General features: G+C 39.0%; 1 protein-coding gene across 1 annotated transcript; it reads right to left on the reverse strand.

Annotated features, from left to right (window-relative positions):
• Positions 1-442: 442 nt before the first annotated feature.
• NEMP1 (nuclear envelope integral membrane protein 1) lies at positions 443-21,031 on the reverse strand. The gene is made up of 9 exons (XM_019742426.3): positions 20,869-21,031; positions 14,377-14,501; positions 12,624-12,843; positions 9,259-9,331; positions 8,088-8,181; positions 7,531-7,645; positions 6,616-6,841; positions 5,658-5,831; positions 443-4,908 (listed from the first exon to the last, which is right to left on the reverse strand). The coding sequence occupies exons 1-9, from the start codon at positions 20,993-20,995 to the stop codon at positions 4,728-4,730; spliced, it is 1,335 nt and encodes a 444-aa protein (XP_019597985.1). The 5' UTR covers positions 20,996-21,031; the 3' UTR covers positions 443-4,727.
• Between the last annotated feature and the right edge of the window lie 111 nt (positions 21,032-21,142).

The raw sequence follows: 21,142 nt of genomic DNA on the forward strand, positions 1-21,142 counted from the left end.
CCCTAATGCTCACGACAGCCCTGCTCCCTCTTCTATCCTACACAAAGTTCTTTGGCGGGCATTTCACAGCTGGATCCACAGGTCTTCCCCTCGCCCTAGTGGAGATATAAAACAAATACTTTATGCCATTAAAAAAAATATTAAAGAACTAAAGTACAGCGTAGCTCCCTGGAGAAGGAGTAGCATATACATTGTTTTTCCTAAGAGACAGAACAGTGGTACAACCTGCTACTCCTGCAAGAACACCCCTAGAGATCTGGCATCCTGGGAAATGATCAAGTCCAGGGATGGAAGTAGAGCAAGTCAGACCCAGGATGGGCAGCAGTGGTTATGAAAAGAAAGAAAGCAGATGGCATGTGAAACCATCTCATTAGAAAGATGAAACTGAGGAGCAAATTGCTGATTACCTGAGAACAAGAAATCCAAACAAGAAAAGTACATGTTCATTAAGAGAAACCACTATAAAACTTTATTAAAATTGGGATTACTTACAAAGTTGTACAATAAAAGTGAAAAAATATATAACATCGTTATTTTTTCTTACAGAAAAGACTGAAAATAAGACTCATGGCAAAGAGTCATCCCTGATCATTTTGTTCCTTTCAAACATTCATGAACATTTATTTTAAATATAAATGACAAATCTTTTCAAATAACACTAAGGCATTACCCATAGGCTAAAACTTACCCAGTAATTCCTTACCCCTGCTATTTCATCAGCAACTCTCGAAAAATGGAAAACTGAGGCAAGTGCAGGCTTGTAACAGTTCTAATACTCACTCATCTCTAGTAAACTTGGGAGAAGGTGATTTCACCATTTTTAACTCAATGTCAAGATTGTAAAGGGGAAGATGACACATGGGTTAGGGTGTGGAAGCCCAAAGCCTCACATTTTGAGAGGCTGTGTGCCATTCCCATCCCCACAAAAGCTCTACGTTGATGTTCCCATGAATCTGTGTTGTTTATTCCTAGCAGGCTCTGGCTCCCATCACATAAGGCACCGAAGAACCTTTTCAAGATAGTAGCCATCTAGAATCCAACTCTACAGCAACTGAATTCATAAGCTAAGTTAGCAAGAGACACCATCAGATCACCACCATTGCACAGGTTTCCCTAAAAAAAATTACTTCTGCTGTATCAAAAAAGCAAAAGGTTATGCCTTGTGCAATGGCTATTTTTATGTTTATTACTTGGTTACAATGCCTATGTAAGTTGAAGGCATAATAAATCTGTCAAACTGTCCTCTCCTTGGTTCAGATAAAATTCTTGGCATTTCAATATAGGTTATCATCTCGTATGTCAGATCTGAGTCCAAAGGAATATTAAAAGGACATTTAATTTCCTTTCCTCCTACTTCAACTTTCCTACTCAATTCAGAGAAAAGTTGTTAAGTACACAGCGAGGAACCATTTTTACGCAGGCATCCATCTGAGCCCATCTTTTTTTCTAGAACAACAAAAAGATTAAGGACAATTGCATAATCCATTCCCAAGCCTTTTATGGATATCAGGGCCTTGGGGGACCGTCTGGTCTATTTGGGTCCTATCATTCATCAAATCTCTATTGTATGTGCCAAGTGGAGATTGGGTTGTAGGGAACAGTCAATGAAGAGAGGGCTAGGACCTCCACAGGGATGTATTAGCACAAAATGGAACATTGGAACTATAATGTAACTATTACCAGCAAAATCCCCTTTGCACAGACATAAAAGTCATGAATTTGGGGGAAGAAATAAACTAGTTTTGGTGAGAGGAAGTGGCTGATAGGAATTTCTTATTAGAAGGTATCAAAGTTGCTAAATTTTCCTTATTTTTGTTCATTGGTCTCATGAAAGCAATCTGAGTGGGAAAGTGAAAGGGAGGTGTTTTAGGCCAGTTGGCTCTTGTATTCCCATTAATGGGAGACATGCCCTACACAACTTGGTCAGACCGATTAGAGGCAATAGATTTCCGATGCCAATGAGTCCCTGAGGCCCTAGGGCCAATTTACAGCTTGACGTTTGCAGAGCAAGATGCTGACATGGCAGCAAACATGGCTCCAACGTTCGGCTAACTCCACAGTGATACCTTCAATCCTTCTTGATGAGGTCAGTCTGAGACATGAGACTATGCTGAAATTGCAAGAGCTGTAACTGCCAGAGAAAATTAAATGGGGGCCTCAAGTAGTGACTGAGCCAGCAGACTAAGTAGCCAACAGGGAGACAAGAGCAGCTTCTAAAGAAGGTTTCCGAAGTCAAGTAATCTCCGGGCACACGGAGGCTTGGAAGCATCTGGGGAAGAGCCACACAGGCAGGCAGGGCAAGGACATGCAGCACACCAGAGGCACTGTCCTTCACTGTCTCAAAGCAGATCTCGCGCTGCAGGACCCACTGCAATCTCCACTGCCTACAGTTCAGTCTCCAGCTACCAGGCGGGAAGTACGGAATAAACTGAGCTTGATTTTACTCACCCAAATTCAAACACAGTGAATAAAACTGGTCTTAAGATGGAAACCGTATTTCACAAGTTTACTAAACAGAAAAAGAGGAGAAGCTTTCCCTACCTCACAATGCTTTCTCACTGAAATACGGACATGTCAGGAAAAGTCACCCTGGAGGCAAGCTACCACCTCCCTAAGTAGCTATTTGGGGGAAGGCACCAAAGTCTCAAGGGAATCTGAGACCACTTGTACAGTTGAATCATTTTTTCAAATCAACTTATGCTCAAATATCCTAGGTCTCAACTTCTGTAAATAAAGACAACAATAGTATATTCCAGAGGTCTTAACAGTTCTTTGTAGAGGGATAAAAGTTTACCATGTACGTAATTCACAAGGGCGTAAAGGTTTTCCTATATAAAGCTCCTTTACCCTGCAACTTTAACACACAGCATCTGCCCAAATACTGCTTATTTTTCATTTTCTACGCTACGTCTATTTGCTGCTGATTGAAGTAGTTGTCACTTTAGGACAGTTTAAAGCTGTGGGAAACACTGCTGGAAATAACCAACTGGCCACCTAGAGGGAAGTCTCAGAGCTGACATTTTGGAAGTCAGTAATGGAGCCCAGGGCCTTTCAAAATTATCTGCTAAATGGCTGGTCTGAAAGAGTTATTAAGGCTTTTTGAAAAATCATCTGCCTTCTCTATAATCATGGTAAGCCAGTAAGTCTAATGCTACAGTCTTGCCATCAGTTTCTATCTTCCGAGCTGGAGTAATTATAGCTTTCTCCCTGGAGGAAGGTATGAGGGTGAAGATCACCAAGACAGAACCAAGCTAATGACAGAGACTTGGGAATTTGCTCCCTCATAAATGGCATTGATGGTTTATAAGGGTAGTTTCCAATGGCAAAAGAATCTGAAACCAATGCCACTGTAATAAAAGGCTGCATAAATCTCTGATTAGAAATGGAATTGCAAAGAAGTATAATAAACTCATGGGAAAATGTGCCTGATCCTGCTGGTTGAATGAGCCTCCAAAGGCATGAAGATTACCTGGAAGTCTATTTCCTGGCAATGAAAACTGTGACAGCTACATAGCTGCAACTTGTATGTTGTATCAAGAAACTTCATAGTTTCAGGGCATACAGATTAGCAGATTTCATGCGGCAAGAGCATAGGTGGTAAGGCAAGTCTGGAAGGAATAGGAAGAATGGGTAGACAAAGGAAGGGAAGGAAAAAGAAGACCGTTTCTTGATTCCACAGAAACTCAGATATGTGACCCACTGACAAGAAAAACGAAGGACCTGTAAAAAGCATTTAAATTTCCTAAATAAGATCATTTCTCCTAAATAGCAGGAATAATGCTAAAAACCAAGTGGAAGATAATATAAGAAATGAAACAAACTCTGAATCGTACACACTTCACAGGTAAGGGAACAGACCCTACATGAAAAGGCAAAGGGGAAAGGACAAATGGGAAAGAAAGAATGCAAATGTATTTTTAAGATGGAATTGAACGTTGAAATAATAAAAAGCCCAATGGACCATCCCTACAGAAGAGCCTACAGACATGTTCCTAAAAGCGCACAGAACTTAGAATATCATATGTGTGAGAACTAATTCAGAGCTCAACACAACAGCTTCTGGGGTTTTAATGGAGAATCCATATTAATAAATACGTAGGGGCCTGTGGGGCTAGTCACTCTGGAGTATTTGCTGGTTCTGGAACATGAGTTTCTTACATTTTAAAACATATATTCATTTTAAATGTAAAGAAACGTGAGTTTCTTTACATTTTAAAACATAACACAAACAAATAAAAACCTATTTTCCTCTTAAAACAAGGATAGTTCTAGTCACTGAAATAAAGGCAGAAGTGAAGGAGGCTCAGATTTGTGGATTCCTCTCTGGAAGACGTAGCCTATAGTCTGAAAGCATTACTGCATGTATAACAGTTCTCACTTCTGAGTGCCAGCCAGTGGCAGAAATGCCACAACTGAATCAATTTTCAAAGAGAAGCTAGAATGCTGTGCTAGCTATGCTCATCCAGTTTCTTTGGAAACATAAAGGCACGCTGACAGCTTAACCAATGGGAAGCATTCATTATTTTATCCCTTCTCATTCCTCAGAGATCCCACAGAGAACACCAAGATCATTTCCAGAGGGAGGCCTATTCAGGCCTCTAATTTCAGTGGGGGAATTTCTGCACTATCTCACTCTGTTTCAAAGAGCTGAGAAGCAATTGCACAACACATGCGATATGGACCATCAAGGTACCAAGCCAGTCCACATAAAAATAACTGACCACCCCCTAAGTCAGGAAGTTGTTCTGCATGATAGTGGGGTAGCGAGAAACTGAGTCCTCCTCCTCAGAGGATGTTTCTTCATAGATTTCATCCTGGGCAATGATGCTTCCTAATCCATATTCCTGCTCATGGACAGAAACCTCATTTGGTGTGAGGTGAAAAGAACCTTCCACAAAGTCAGCAAATCTAGAAAAGAGAAGATAATACTCATTAGGAATCTTCTGTCCTTTCTGGTTTTCTTTCAAAATAAGAATAAACTGAAACCCTGGATATGCTCACAGCTCAAATTATTATCATCTAGCCAACATCCCTATCCTTACTCTGGCAGTTAAAACGACTAAAGCAAGACATAAGGAGCAAAGGAAAGCTGGGATCATAGGCCAACATCCCCTGCAACCCCATCCTGCTTGACAAGCACAAGCCTATCCATTTTAGTTATGGAAGTGCTAAGGTTCCTTTAGTCAGCCAGAATCCTGATAAGAGAAGATTAAGGGTCATTACACATTCATTTATGGTCCTATAAACTTTATGCCATCAGGATTCCAAACTGAAACTTCACATATTCATTGGTATAGTTGCTCCCAAATAAAAAGGAAAAAAAAAAAAGAAAAACCCACCCCCTCTCTCCCACAAAAAAAGAAAAAAAAACAACACTCAGAGAGCAATGCAAAACTATCAGAGGGGAAACTTAATATGGTACTGGAGTCTTCTCATCTCAATGCTACAACCAAAGCTAGAGTACGTAGTTCCTTAGGGAACCAAAAAAACAGGATAGTGCTTAATATATGATATACACACTTTTCTCTTAATTTTCCTAGATGAACAGGAAAATAAAGCCACAACTACAAAATGACTATCTAGAAGTATGATCTCTGTTAAAACTCAAGGTCACAATTACCCTAAGAGATGCTTGGCATATCTGTCCAAGAGTTTACCTCTTTGGAGACTGGATTCGAGAAACAGTCTTCCAAGCAGAGCAGTCTGGACTGTTACAGTATTTTCGAAGCTCCTCTAAAGCCTTTTGGGTCTCCACCTCTCCTTGTATCCGATACTCTTCTTCTGTCAGGAGACGAGGGGGGACAGTCTTTTCTGTTGCCTTACACATCTTTCTGTACTCACCAAAATAACACCATGAATCATTAATCAGTAATCTGTGTCCACCCTCACCTCTAGCTCCCTTCAGTGGGTCAACCATACAGCTGAGAGCCTGAACGTGAACAGTCATCACTCCCACCTTTCTTTCCACAGATATCTTTATAATGTACTCCTGACAGGTTAGACTACAAGTGCCAAGTCAGAGTAGTCAATATTATTCACTAATGTGAATAAAGTCACTTATTTTCCAATAAATGATAGATAAAATATTTATTTTCCAGTAACTGGAAAAATGACAAGAAAACGATCGTATAAGATTGTGGTCCATTAACTTGGATTCCCAAACTGAAGGAATCATCTTGACTATCTGTAATAGAACAACCACGGACAACCTTAGAACCTGTAACCATTCCTTCACTATAAAAGGTGATAACATGCTATGATTTACATTTTAAATTAAGACTAGGACTCCCAGAGCAATCTGAGAGCCAATGTGAAATAATCTGAAACCAGGTGACCTGAGGCATGTGATATAAAAGTAATATACTTTGCACCACCTAGTGGTAACAGGAACACATGACACTTTACTGGATACTTTTATATAAAATGACTGGAATACAATTATAAACATGTCTATACAGAGTCTAAAAAAAGAGATTCAGGAAGGAACAAAAGCAGAAGCAAAAATACAATAAATTTTCATTAACAAAGAGGCTCACAGGTCAACACTTCTGTATCCTTTTGCTGCAACTGCATCCTACATGGCACGTTTCAATAGCTACATTGTCTTTCAGTCACCTGTAGGTGATGTACAGCCACCGAACAGGGTACTCCAGGTTCTTAGTACACAGGGCGATGATGATAATGGCGAGGGCAACGTGTGGTATCTGGATACCAGAATACATGAAACACAGGCCCGTCAGCTGCAAGGTCCAGGTCAGGAGGTTGATACTTCGTTCATTCTCCAAGGGCCCGTATTTGTAACAGACTGCAAAACTCATGAATCCGACTGTAAGGACATAGCCTATGACAAGAGTTATCAGAAGACATTCTTTTTCATCAATAACAGGTAAAAAAAACTTGTGTGGGGAGCAGCAGTAAATTCACTATATAGCACCTATTGTACCAGGAAAATGGACAAGACTTTTACTCAGTTATTCACTTTTTTTCATTATTCAGATATATTTGTCTCTTGAATCTTCTATCTTTTCTGTTGTCCCAAATTTATTTGATTCAAATGTAGCACTGCTACATGTTGAACAACTCTAGAATAGTCTATTTAAAAAACCCAATATATGAAAATTCAGATTAATCACCTCTCAAAGGGTATATTAAGAGTTACTATCTGTACATACAAAGGATTCTTGCTTTATAGCTAAGATTCACTGCAGTTCTTTATTTCTTAAGGTGTTCAAATGTTATTTAAAATATGATTATATTAATAAAGAAAATTTACAGCTTTTCAGAAAGATGCCTATTGTGTAAAGAAAGGTGTACTTATCAACACCAACAAATTAAAGTCTTCTCCCTAGCAACATCATTCTAATTTAGGAGAAGGTGACAACTGTAGAAGGGATAGAAATAAATGAAGAACTATGATTCCTAAAAGTTAGTAAAATGTCATGGATCATTAAACTCCTTAAGCAACATGAGCACATTAACTAAAACAGCCTATAAACATATAAAACGGAAAACAAAACCAACAACACTTACTTAAAAGATACTGCCAGTAACACTTCCAGATCTCTTGTAAATTTTTAAATACTAGTTGAATGAGGTACAGCGAAAAGGACCAGCCTCCTACCAGGATGATGTAAATGGGACTTTTCTAAGACAGAGTAGAAGTGAAAGCACAAAAGTTACAACAGGCTTTCCATACATAAAAGCAAAATGGAACTGTGATTAAAAAAATAAATTCAATCTACTAAAAATCATCTCTCTTAAAAAGATGTCCTTTATATTTAAAATAGTACAGTCTGAAAAGAAAAATGAGAAAATGAGATGCTAAATAATTTAAAAGCTTGACTATGTTATTAGCAAACAGGAAAAAGTTTAATCCCCCAATGAGCATAGAATTTTAAATAAAAAGCGAGAGTTTGTATGTAATCAGGCTCCAGGGTTCATCACGGAAAGTACCTTTCTGAATCAAAGAAAGAATAGGATACTGGCTTATCAGCCACCAACGCAAATTTTCAGTGCTGTAACATTATCCAAAACAGTCCTTCAACTATCCAAGCTCACCCTAACTACATGAGTATTCTGCTACTTACCTTGGGCATAAACTTGGACAGTATGAAAATGATGATTAGCAGAGAGGCCACAATTCCTACACTTATCCCAGTGGAATAGTAGAAGATTTGGCTTCTGCAAAGAGAAAATGTATTTCATGACTGTGTGTGTATTCTTCACACATGGCATTGTTCACACTACGCCAAAAGATAAGGAAAAAAATACAAGATTAGAGCAGGTATTTGCCCAAAACTTGAGGTCAGAAAACTGAAGAGATGGGTACAATGCAGCTGCTGCCAGATTATGAGGATCAGTATCAAGGAGGTCCCCTCGAATATATCCCAATAATAAACCTCTGCTTAGTCTCCCACTCCCATCCTCAGCATCTCGCCCAACCCAATTTTTAATAAGAATCTTTCTTCTGAGGAACTGTATAGCTTCTCTGGAGAGAAGAAAGGGACAAGAATACTGCGCTCGTGGAGACTGGAAACTAGAACTGAACTGATTACCCAGCAGGATAAACCAAACACAGGGCCTAGAACAGAGAGCTCCTACTCCTAGTCCAGACTCTCTAGCTATTCCTCCCTCACTGTGAGTTTCTCTTAAGATCCCCAAAAGAAGGAACTACCACCAATCTCACTCCAGTTCAACTTCAAACTCCAGCTGTTAATCTTACATTCACTACTCCACAGATACTCTTTTCACTTGCATATAAAGTTAATGTTGATTCTACCTTTGTTTAATGTTTGTTTAGTTATCTATGTTTTCTTTATATTTGTACATGTCAGTTTCACCTAGCTTAGCTAGTAGGCTCCTAAAGACATGAAATGAATTAAGTAGTTCATGCCTGTTTCTTTACCTCTGAAGGCATGAAACTTATCAACACATAGTCCAGTAAAAATAAGGACTTAACACATTATTTCTAATGGTGGCAAGAGTGGATGATTTGTTGGCTAAATCCCATCACAAGAGGGGTCAACCCAATGGGGGGGATTTCATTATTGTCAATCTGTATTACTGTCACTCTTGTAGTATTCTATACAAGAAAAAAAATCATAACACATATTCAAGTATTTTTAAAAATCACCCAAGCAGACAATGGCCTAGCCATAAAGGTTCTAGAAAAGGGAATGGCAGCACTTCTTTTTATGATAAAAGTCAAGCAGGGTGGCTCTAAGCCTCATCATTCCGCACTCTAGCCTTGGAACCTACCTGCTTAGCAAGTCTCCACAAAAAAATAACATAAGTCCAAGTAGGAAAACGAGGAAGAGTTTGGGGTCAAATCCTGAAATAAATAGAGACTTCTGCTTAATAGGGGAACCAAACAGTTTAAGGCAGTATAGTAGTTCCCCCCTCATCCATGGGGGATACATTCCAAACCCCCAGTGGATACCTGAAACCGTGGATAGTAGTGAACCCTCTATATACTATAAATGAGGTATGATCACAAAAATAGTGAATGTTTGAATTTTAAAAAAATTTATTACAGTATAAGACACATTGCCCTCAAAATACTCCCCCTCACTTTGAACACACTTATCCCATTGTTCTTGCCACTTTCTGAAGCAGTTCTGGAAGTCCTCTTCTGTGAGTGTCTTTAGTTGCCCTGTCTTGGCTGCCTCAATGTCCTGAATCAATTCAAAATGTTTACCTGTCATGGTCACTTTGACTTTGGAGAAGAGCCAGAAGTCGCACGGTGCCAGATCTGGTGAATAAGGTGGATGAGGACACGCCGTAATGTTTTTATTTGACAGAAATTACCGTACTGGAAGCAACGTGTGACATGGAGCCTTTCTGTTGTGATCACAAAATACGGTGAATGCTGCTGCTGAGTGCCATCCAATGTAACGGCAGGGATCTTCAATACGGGAAGCAGCATGTTGAACCTTAGTAACAGAGTTTGACAAGTTTCAACTTGCTCGGTGCAGTCAGTCGGGTGTGAGCTACGGTTGAGAGAAGGTGTGTTTTAAAGTGTGCCGTAAATCATCCTCCATCTTGACAACGCTTCTTATCACACATCGCTTCTTATATATGGCAATTTCTGTCAAATAAAAACATTATGGTGTGTCCTCATCCACCTTATTCACTGGATCTGGTATCGTGCAACTTCTGGCTCTTCCCCAAAGTCAAAATGATTCAGGACATTCAGGCAGCTACGACAGTGCAATTAAAGACACTCACAAAAGAGGACTTCCAGAACTGCTTCAGAAAGTGGCAAGAACAGTGGGAAAAGTGTGTTTGAAGCAAGGGAGCGGGGGGTATTGAAGGGGATTAATGGCAATGTCTTTTACAGTAATAAATTTTTTTTTTATTTAAACATTCACCGTATTGTTTGATCACACCTCGTATGTGGATAGTACTGAACCCTGTATGTATGTGTGTGTGTGTGTGTGCATATATATATATATATATATATATATATATGCACACACACACACACACATACATATATGACAGTGTAATTTATAAATCAGGCACAGTAAAAGATTAACAATAAAATAATTATGACCATATACTGTAATAAGAGTTATGTGAATGTGGTCACTCATTTCTGAGGATCCCTTACTGAATACAGGCTCAATGTCCTCTGGTGCAACACACTGCCTGCCATCAATTGGAACACATTTACTGTTCATGTTTTCCACCCACAAATTTAATGCCTTTTTCATCTTAACGAAGCACTTATCACGCACTATATCTGTAACTTTTGCAGTTTGAGGTGCAACAGCAAAACTAGAACAGATTTCTTTTTCCTTCTTCACAATTTCATGGATAGAAGATTCATTCTTACCATTTATCTTAGCAACCTCAGTACACAATTTTTTTTCTTTCCTTATTAACTCAATACTTTCACCTTTTCACTTAAAGGAAGCACTTTATAGCTTCTCTCTGGCATATCCAAATCACCAGCATCATTACTCTTGTGTTTTAGGGCTACTAGTTAGTAAACTAAGGGTTACTTGAACATAAGCACAATCACCGGTGACAATCAATCTGATAACCCCGACGGCTGCTAAGTGACTAATGGGAGGGCAGCGTATACAGCATGGATACACTGGTCAAAGGGATGATTTGCCTCCAGATTGGAGAGTTCGAGATTTCATCACACTACTACTCAGGATGGCGTGCAATTTAAAACTTATAAATTGTTTATTAAATTGTTTATTTACGGAATTTCCCATTTAATATTTTAGACAGAGGTTGACCGCAGGTAACTGAAACCACAGAAAAGCGAAGCCATGGATAAGGCGGAACAACTGTATAGAATAAAAGGCAATGTTGGCATCATTGGTCATCCAATAAAATAAATGCAAACAGCCCTCTTAGACAGCATTGTAAATTCCACACAAAGCCTGGACACCTTCTAAAGAGAAAGTGCAATTAGATCTCTGTCTAACCTGTACTTCCCTAAGATCTTATTTTTATTTTGACTCCCTACACTAAGGCTAAAAGAAACCAAGCTTTCCTTCGGACAGAGCCAGGCATAGTGCCATCAGCACTTCATGCAATTGCCCACAAGGGGTCTCTACCAATCTGTCTTTCAAGCCTTAAGTCCTTCACAGGCTAGGATTCAGCAGATTTACCCAGAACTTTGGGTCAGGGCCCTCTGTTGTTCTCTAACTGGCTGCTTTTCTTACTCCGCATCACCACTTACTTCCTTTCGCTGCACAACCACTGTGTTGGAAAAGCCTACACTCAAACACATGTCACCCAGGACCAGGGGCCCAAGCAGAGGCCTTAGTGGCACACCAGACGCTCCCACAGCTTTCACATTCAAGAGCTCTAAGTCTAGGGGAGGTCCACAAACAGAACAGGAGCAAGAGGGATCAGAAAATGTAAAAGGAAACCAAAAAAACAGGCCACTCCCATCGAACCAAAGAACTATGGAATTCTAGGACAATTAGAAGGGCACAAACTATTTCGTAGCAAAACCCAAGAATATTTCTACTACTAACACAGGACCCTGGGTAGTAACAAGGAGAAACCAAGTCATAAAGAATTCCACAGGATAATGACCTAGCCCCTCTGTGAAACTTTCTTACATTCAGAGACAGGAAATCTTCTCCTAGTTGTACTGAATAAGCCGTAAACTGCAGTGATCTTCATATTTATTTATGGTTCCACAAATACTTTTTACTTGTGAAGTATTAATAGTCAGTTCTACTTTTCTTCAGTTTTTATTGTTTAAGCATTCATGTCTTCAAATGTAGACCTGTACATTTCAGGACATCTATCTGTGTCTAAAAGTGCCCAGAAAGCAGAAATGTACCTTTCTTACTCCAAAGAATACTAGGAATATCAGGTCAGGGCCATTGGAAGTATTAGGAATATTCATCTTCACAATTCGAGATAAGGAGGTACTCAGAATGATCTAAGATGAAGTCTCAATTCTAGGCCTAAAAGGTTTTATGTGGGGTGGAGTCTCTAAACTGTTTGGAGCAGTGGTGTACTCAGGTTATAATCAAAACCAAAATGGAATTGTCTTGGGCTGACTTCTTTGTCTCACTAATTATACCCTCCAAAGCTCAGTCCCTTCTCACTACAGAATCTATCAGAAAAGCAGAGGTGAAACTTACTGCGGAACACAGTGACACTGTATTTGGTGTCGTCCTCTATGAGCTCAACTTTGAGGCAGGTTTTTGTGCTGTATAGACCCACGTTAACATAGGTATCATTCAATTTCTCTCTTAAAAAGGAGGAAAAAAAGTTCCAGATACTAAACTGCTCTAACTCCTTCAGTTTCTCTTCATTTTCCACCTGGGTGACTCGTACCAATCTGGAACTATTTACCCGGATCTGTAACATGAATAAAATCAGGATGAGAAAAAAGGAAGTAGTAATTTAAAATTTTCACAAATACAATTTTTTAAAAAAACTTTAGAGTATGTATCTGAATCAGAAATGGTACTAGTTTTCTACAAACCTTATGAGAAAGAGAGATGCAGCAGCTAAAACATAATTGGGGAAAAAACATTGCACATGGGACACAGAGTTAGCTGTTAGAATGCCTTGTTATTAACATGATCTGAATCTACTATTAGGACAGAACATAGATGGGGTGGGGAGGGGACTTCCAAGCTGAAAGGGTTATCAAGACAGCTATTTGTGAGAGATCATATAAAGCAAGGATCTAGAATATTAAGAAAATTACCAGGCATAAACAGCCCCAAAAATGTTTCCCGTAATGACAGGCTGAGCAATTCAACCCTTTGTCACAAATCACTGATTATGGGTAAATGTTGGTTATAATTTGCCCCAGATGGAATATGATCTTTATATCAGACAATAAAACAAGAGAATTAAAAAAACCCACAAGCCCACCCTTATGTTTTTGATGTGAACAACAAATGCCCTTATCAGTAACTTTGCTTATAGCAGCAGCAGTACTTCCAAAAGGACTCATTTTGTTCAATCATTATTATAGCCAGGTAATCTGGCTTGCCAGGTGGCTTAACAGTGTTATGAAACAAATGAGACCAAAGTCATTCCATCAAGGGGAAACTTGCGGGGTTTTTGAAACATCTTGTGTAGAATCAAAATAAGAGCAGCAAGGCAAGGGTTTACATCCTGGGGCAGCCGGATGGCTCAGCCGGTCAGAGCGTGATCTCTGAACAACAGAGTTGCTAGTTCGATTCCCACATGGGCCAGTGAGCTGTGCCCTCCACAACTAGATTGAAGACAATGAGCTGCCGCTGAGCTTCCAGTGGGGCAGCCAGATGGCTCAGTTGGTTAGAACGCTAGCTCTCAACAGGGTTGCCGGTTCAATTTCCACATGAAATGCGTGGGCTGCGAACCCTGCAACTAAAGATTGAATACTGCGACTGGACTTAGGAGCTGATGGGCCCTGGAGAAACATACTGTGTTCCCCAATATTCCCCAATACAAAAAAAAAAATTTAACAAAAAAAAGAGTTTACATCCTGACAGGCACACAACAGTTTCCAGGCCAAAGAAGGCATAAGGCCTTCAAAAAAGACAGAGGTGTGTAGAGGGGTGTGTGTGTGGTGTGTGTGTGTGTGTGTGTGTGTGTGTGTGTGTGTCTAAAAGAGAGGGCAAGAGAAGGAAGCAGTTTCTTTGGGGAAAGGAGGAAGGAAGTTCAACCTCAGGGCCAAGTTTTGTAAGATACTTAAAGGAAGAGAGAGAGGAACACAAAGCAGCCATAAATACTTATTGATGAAAACACAATTCAGGATCATCTCAACCCTACCAAGGTTGTTAATACTTTTTTAAAATTATGTGTGAAAGAAAAGAAACACATCAAAGTACTCACTAATACAGACAGACAAAGATTCACAGAAGCTGCCCCTGCCAAGGGCCTCCAAATTATTACCTGTATCCGTGTCCATACATCATGCCACTTTGGGATAAGCACATTTCTATAACAGAATTGTTGCCTAGTGATCATATTATAAACTCGGGATTCCTGAAGCATGACCACGTTTACATCAATTCCAGCTTTATGCAAAGAAAGGAAATAAGAATTAAAAATAACAACTTAATAACTCATTTCATAAAAAGAATTAAACTGACCGCTTTCTTCAAGTTGGGATTAAAATGTCAATGACTGAGAAACAAGAAACAAGAAAAAAGGCAAATTTATTTAAGTGTTACAAATAGTCACTAACCCAGAATAGTAACAAAAGCTACTATTAAGTGTTATATTAAGACAGGCAGTAGGCTGTCTGTTTCATCAACCATCCCAACAATGCTATGAGGTAGGCACTCTCATAATCCCTATTTTACAAATAAGGAAACTGATGTTTAAGAAAAATGAATTTACCCAAAAGTCTCACAAACAGTAAATAGCTTAAATGAGACTCACACAGGTCCTGCTTCCATTATAAAGGCATAGCTAAAGTAAACCCATCTGGTGCTTTTCTCTATCCCTTTCCACAGCTGGATGAACAAAACTGGCAACATTTTGTACCTATGCAGAGCACTTTTAAGTAGATACTAAAATATTGCCAAGTTGCTTTTCCAGCTGTCTTGTTTCAAGTTTTAAGAACAGCCAATGAATACATGCAGTCCCTTTGGTTTTACCAAAACAGAAGATTCATTCTCTCCCTCAGAAGTGTTGTATTCAATCTCAGCTAATTTAAGGTTTTAAAGTGACCACTTCTTTGCATCTTCCCGACCAAGCTGTGCGAGCTACCTTCTTTACCACAAAACATTTAAATAACTTTTCCTTGAGTTCTTTCTATATTATACTTACCAATTTACTGAGTGCTATTCTAAGTGGAAACTTACTTATCTCTCTGGTTCTTAGTATAAAAGTGGGTAGATTTAAATAAACTAAATACACACACATACCCCTCAACCAAACCTTAAAAAGCCAAAGTTACACACACAAAAAAGGCAGTGATGCCCACCGATCCAAAATGGTTTTAGGGTGAAGCTAAGATGAATCTTGAAGTTAAAGTCAGCCTTAAACCGAAATGTAAGAACAAAAACTGTAAAACTCTTAGAAGAAAACACAGGTGTAAATCTTCATCATTTTGGATTAGGCAATGGTTTCTTAGATATGACACAAATAGATATATAACATATAGATATGCTATACAAAATATGAAAACCAAAGGGAGGAAACACAGATAAATCAGACTTCATAAAAATTTTAGACTTTTGTTTCAAAGGACACTATCAAGAAAGTGAAGACAATCCACAAAATGGGAGAAAATATTTACGAGTCATATATCTGATAAGGGTCTAGTATCCAGAATACATAACGAACTACTACAATTCAACAATAGAGAAATAACCCAATTTTTTAAATGGGCAAAGGATTTGAATAGACATTTCCCCAAAGAAGATACACAAATGGCTAATGAGCACATGACAAGAGGCTCAACATCATTAGTCATTTGGAAAATGCAAATCAAAACCACAATGAAAAACCACTTCACATTCACTAGGACAACACCAAGTGTTAGAGAGAATGTGGAGAAACTGGAACCCTCATACATTGCTAGGGGGGATGTAAAATGGTGCAGCCTCTTTGGAAAGCAGTTTGGCAGTTCCTCAAAAAGTTAAACAGAGTTATTACATGGCCCAGCAATTCCACTATGTATACCCAAGAGAATTGAAACATAATGTTCACACAAAAACTTGTACACAAATGTTCATAGCAGCAATATGCAGAACCAGAAAGTGGACACCCACATGTCCGCTGATGGCTAAACAAGATGTAGTATAGCGATACAATGGAATATTACTCAGCCATCAAAGTACTGATACATACTACAGTGGATGAACCTTGAAAACATTACAGCAACTGAAAGTATCCAGACCAAAAAAAGACCACATATTGAATAATTCCATTTATACGAAATGTCCAGAATAGGTAAATCCACAGAGACAAAGTAGATTAGTGGTTGTCGGGGGCTGGGAGGAGAAAGGAATGGGAAGTGAATGCTAAGGTGTATGGGGTCTCATTTTGGAAGGATGAAAATATTCTGGAAGTATTCAATGGTGATGGTTGCACAACCTTGTGAGTGTACTAAAAGCCACTGAAAGGGTGGAGTTTAGCTAAGTGAATTATATCTCAACTTTTTCTTTTTAATTCAGTCTTGATATTGTAGGGGAGGAAAAAGTTTTCCTTGACCCTCTTCCTTGGTTGGGTCTGAAAAATAAACTGACAAAGACAGATTAACAGGAGAACAGCAAATTTATTTAATGTTTTGCGTGACACAAAAGCCTTCAAAAGGAAATGAACCCCCAAAAATGTGAGATCTATGTACTTTTATGCTGGGTTTGATGAAGAGTAGACAATCCTAGAGAAACAAGTCAGGTTTATGAGTATGAAGTAATTGTGGGGAACTGGGAGAAACTGAGCAAGGCCTGTTTCTTAGGATTCTTCTTGGGGTCCCTTTGTCTTCGGCAATAAGCAGGCTCCTTTCCTCCAGGTATAGGAAGAGCACCTCTCACATGAGGATTTTATGACCTGCTTCGGGGAAGAAGGGCAAAAGGGGGGAGGTCAGAGTGACCTTCCTGCTTCTGCTGTTTTCTCAAATTCCCTCAACTTAAAATGTTCAATATGCCAAGGTACCATATTTTGGAGTAGTGTGTCCTAAACCCTATCTATCAATTTTTTACTAGGATTTAATCCAATACTAAGTTGGATTTCCTCCAAACCTATCTTTCATAAAATGAAACCTTTTTAAAATCCTGTTGATATCTGTCTCACAAATATACTTAAAGAATACTTATTCACAAATATGGATCAAGAGTTTATTTTCTTCTGGAGACTGTAAGAGAGTAAGGTTATGTGAAGCTTAAAACCACTGTATTTACAATTTTTTAAAAAGATTAACACTTATTAACCCCTTCTTACCCACAGCACCAAGTAATATAACAATGTACTTTTTTAAGCCCACTATTACTTTCAAGAGGATAGTAAGATACAAATAATGAATGTGTCACTAGCACAGGCCATTTGACAAATTTCATGCCAAGAAAAGGCAATCGTGTTTTTAACTAACTTTTAAATTTTCCAATGTCATTTTCCTAAAGAAATAAACTTATTTTACAAAAAGCAACACCTTTTAAAATCTAGTTCTTCCTTTTCCAGAGTTCCACACCATCCAAGGGAAAGAACTGTAAATAAATAAATAAACAAACAAATGTTTCTAATAGTAACCTCCTACACAAATCAGCACCATGGCCAGTCACATCTGTGGAAATTCATTGATAGGAAATTCATTGAAATATTCCAGTTCAGCCTAAAAAGGTTAGATAATCTGTAGAAACAATCACCACTCCAGCTATGGCTTAAGTTGTTAGAAACACAAAACTAAACCAAATGACCTTAAACACATACAAGTTACTAAAATGCTCATGTTAGAACCTTGTACGTCCCATAGAAAAGGACATACACCACCTTTCTTTCTCTTTCTAAAGTGAGTTAGCCAGCATGTTAAAAAGCAGAATGAATTAATCATTCAGGAAAAATGTTTTCTGAGCCCAAAGATCTACTTATTCTCAGAAAATGCCTTCTTGGAATTTAGTGAATCACAATGTGCTTATTGTATTTACCCATAAAGCAGCTACCCAAAGGTTAATCACTTCATATTTACTTACGATCATTACAAACTTATTTCCACCTGCTTTTCTATTCCACCTGCTTTTCTATCAACAACACTGATCATTTAACATCTAAGGTAATGAAAATGAATTCATAGTATGTGAGGACCAGAAGGGATCCTATAAAGTCATGAAAAACAACCTCTTCTAATTCTTAAGTAGCCTCTATTCATTTCTGTAAAGAGTTCATACTTAAAATCTTCCTTAAAAACTAACATTTTAAATCAGTGGGCTTAGCAAAGGATTATTCAATGAAGATGCTCGGACAACTGACAGGTTATTTGGAAAATAAAATCTATCTAGATCCTTATCTTACACCAAATGTTAACAATAATTATAGATTAAAAAGTAAAATAAAAAATTAAATTGTACCACAAAAAATAATATCAATTCAATTTTGGAGGGTTAAGCATTAAAGCAAGGGAAATAAATCTAAAGAATAAAACCAAGTGACCACATAAAAATACAAATCTTCTATTTAAAAAGATAAAAGGGAGTAAAGTTCTGTGATAAATAAGCCAATATAAATATATATATATATCCTTAATGCATAAAAGTTTATACAAGTTGATTTTAAAAGTACACAAAAATCACAATAAATAGTAATCACAATAAATAAGCCAAGAACAAAGGACACAACTTGAAAAAATTCAAAAGTCAAAACAGAAAATTAAATAGCCAATGAACAGTTGAAAGATGCTCCCTCACAAATAATCCAAGAAGTGCAATGTACATTAAAATACCACAAATTAGCAAAAGTGTTACAGTCTAGAATCTCAAATGCTGGCAAGGGTCACAAGCAAATGTTGCTGATAGTGGTGTAAACTGGCACAACATTTCAGGAAAGTATTTTAGCAAGATGTTTCAAGGATCTTAAATATATTTTAGCTTTTGATCTAATAAATCCATTTCTGAGAATCTATCCTTTAAAAAATCCAAATGCAATAAAAACTTACAAAGATGTTCAGTGTTATTTACAATTAAAAATCAGAAACACCACAAATATCCAACCAAATGTTTAATTCAGAAACGTTAAACAAATGATCTTTCCTTAGAACACAAGTAAAAGTAACATCTATGAAGAATTTTAAATGACATAAGAAAATGCTTATGCTACAGAATCAAATGAGAAAACTATCTCTGGTAATAACCGGTGGCCTCCAGGGAAGAGAACAGGATTGCTGACAGAAATATGAATGTACTGTCAATTAAAAAAAAATTTATTTAATTAAAAACATGTTGGAAAAGACCAGAAGCAAGTGTGCTAAAATGGATCACTGCTGAATAAACAGTGAGGGTTTTTCCTACTTCTTTATAGTAATTGTACTTGACAAGTAGTCTAAAATAAACTCATTATTTTTATAATGAAGTTTTTCAAAAACTTCCAGTGAGAAAGAACTCCCTGCTTTTTGAAGTACTCCATTCTGTCCTTAGGTACCTATGATTTTTAGAAAGTTCTTCTCTATTACATGATTGTTACGTTGTAGCTGCCACCCACATGTTGTATCAGGCCAACAGAACAAAGATCATCCTGGAGTTTACCCTTCTTTAAAGCCGAGTCCCTGTTCCTCCTAATTAAAGAAAGCTAGAGATTGCTGATTGAGCTCTATGTAGGAACATTTTTGCATATATTTTCTCTTCCATCCCCACAATCCACAACCTCATTTTAGAGCATAAACATCTGGCCCAAGTTCATTCGGGCCATAAACAGCCCTTCAAATGTTACTCTGGGCCCTGCCTCTAGAAAAGTTACCTTCCTAGATACCTACCCCTTCCACCCCCCAAAAAAATCTCTCAGAAGGACGCTGCACTTTGGAACTAGATCTATGGATCCTGAAACAACCTTAAAACTGCAGCTAAGGATAATTATAAGTGACAGCATGAGATAGGCAGCAAACGAAGGGATAGGTAAGGGAGTGTATGTGTTGACAAGATAAAATTATCTTAAACCCCGTGAGTTTCAACTCCCTCCAGTGGAGGTTTGGAACCCTCGCTTATTTTTCTGTTTCGCATTTAACGACAAGTGGCAGACGGAAGTTCTTTCAAACACTAGGATTTCTGGATTAAAGCGTAAAAGGAAAAGTGTCATCCCAGCCCAAAGCCAATTATCCAGCAGTAAATATCACATTTGTTTGCCTGAGGAATTAAGTTTCCAAAAGAAACCTATTCGGTGGTAAATGGTGCTTGTATCTTTTTTCTTTTTCTTTTTTGATATGGGAATTTAAAAGCTCCAGGTCCGTTCTACAGGGCCAGTAGGAGCCAGAATCTTACAAGCGCAGAAAACATGAGAGATCACTGCATTTCGGCGAACCATAATTATCGGTTCAGCCACCCGTGCCCAGAGTCCAACCGAATCTACGCTCAGAAGGTGTTGCTAATTTGCGGAATGAATGGGATGCTCCCTTCCCACTGACAGCTCTGTCTGCCCGTCACAGTTCTCCGTCTCCTTCCTTTTTAACCAAGAAACTCGAGGAGGCCCGTGCAACGCGACGCAGCAGTCCAGACCTCCCTTCCGGTCTCCGCCGAGAGGCTCCCGGCTCCTCCTCACTCTGGGTAGCTCCACGAGGCCGCCCCAGGCCCTTACCCATCAGTGCCCACGCCCATTAGCCGACAACTAGGTTTCTTCCTTCGCGCACACCCGCCCCACTGCAGAGTAACCCGCCGCGCCTGGGAACACTCCCCACTTTTCTAAATATAACCCCCTCGGCACCCGCCCCCTTGGCAGCTGCTGCCCGGGCGGTACCTGAGCCGCAGACCAAGCAGCCGGAGAGAACCAGGAGCAGCAGCACTGCCCCACCGCCCCCGGCCTCCCAGCCCCAGGGCCCGGCACCAACTGCCGGAGAGACCGCCACTTTCATTCCTCCCGCCATAGTCGCCTCACGCCACCGCCTCCTCACGTGCCTCTCCCCAGCAACTAATCCAGAACAGGCAGGGCCAACAGCCTATCCGCTACTAGACCCGCCCCCTAACAACCAATCGGATGGGCGGGGCTTCAAGCACTCAGTCCCTTGCGGACC

This window comes from Rhinolophus sinicus, chromosome 1 (genome assembly GCF_057876585.1).
Source record: "Rhinolophus sinicus isolate RSI-liver-muscle chromosome 1, RSI-T2T, whole genome shotgun sequence".
Lineage (NCBI taxonomy): Eukaryota > Metazoa > Chordata > Mammalia > Chiroptera > Rhinolophidae > Rhinolophus > Rhinolophus sinicus.

Coding starts and splice junctions, on each gene's coding strand:
- NEMP1 (XM_019742426.3), bottom strand. CDS start 20,995: ATGGCGGGAGGAATGAAAGTGGCGGTCTCTCCGGCAGTTGGTGCCGGG. Junction 9,332..12,623: donor CAGTGTCACTGTGTTCCGCA/GTAAGTTTCACC, acceptor TATTTATTTCAG/GATTTGACCCCAAACTCTTC. Junction 5,832..6,615: donor TGGCTGTACATCACCTACAG/GTGACTGAAAGA, acceptor TGGTGAGTACAG/AAAGATGTGTAAGGCAACAG.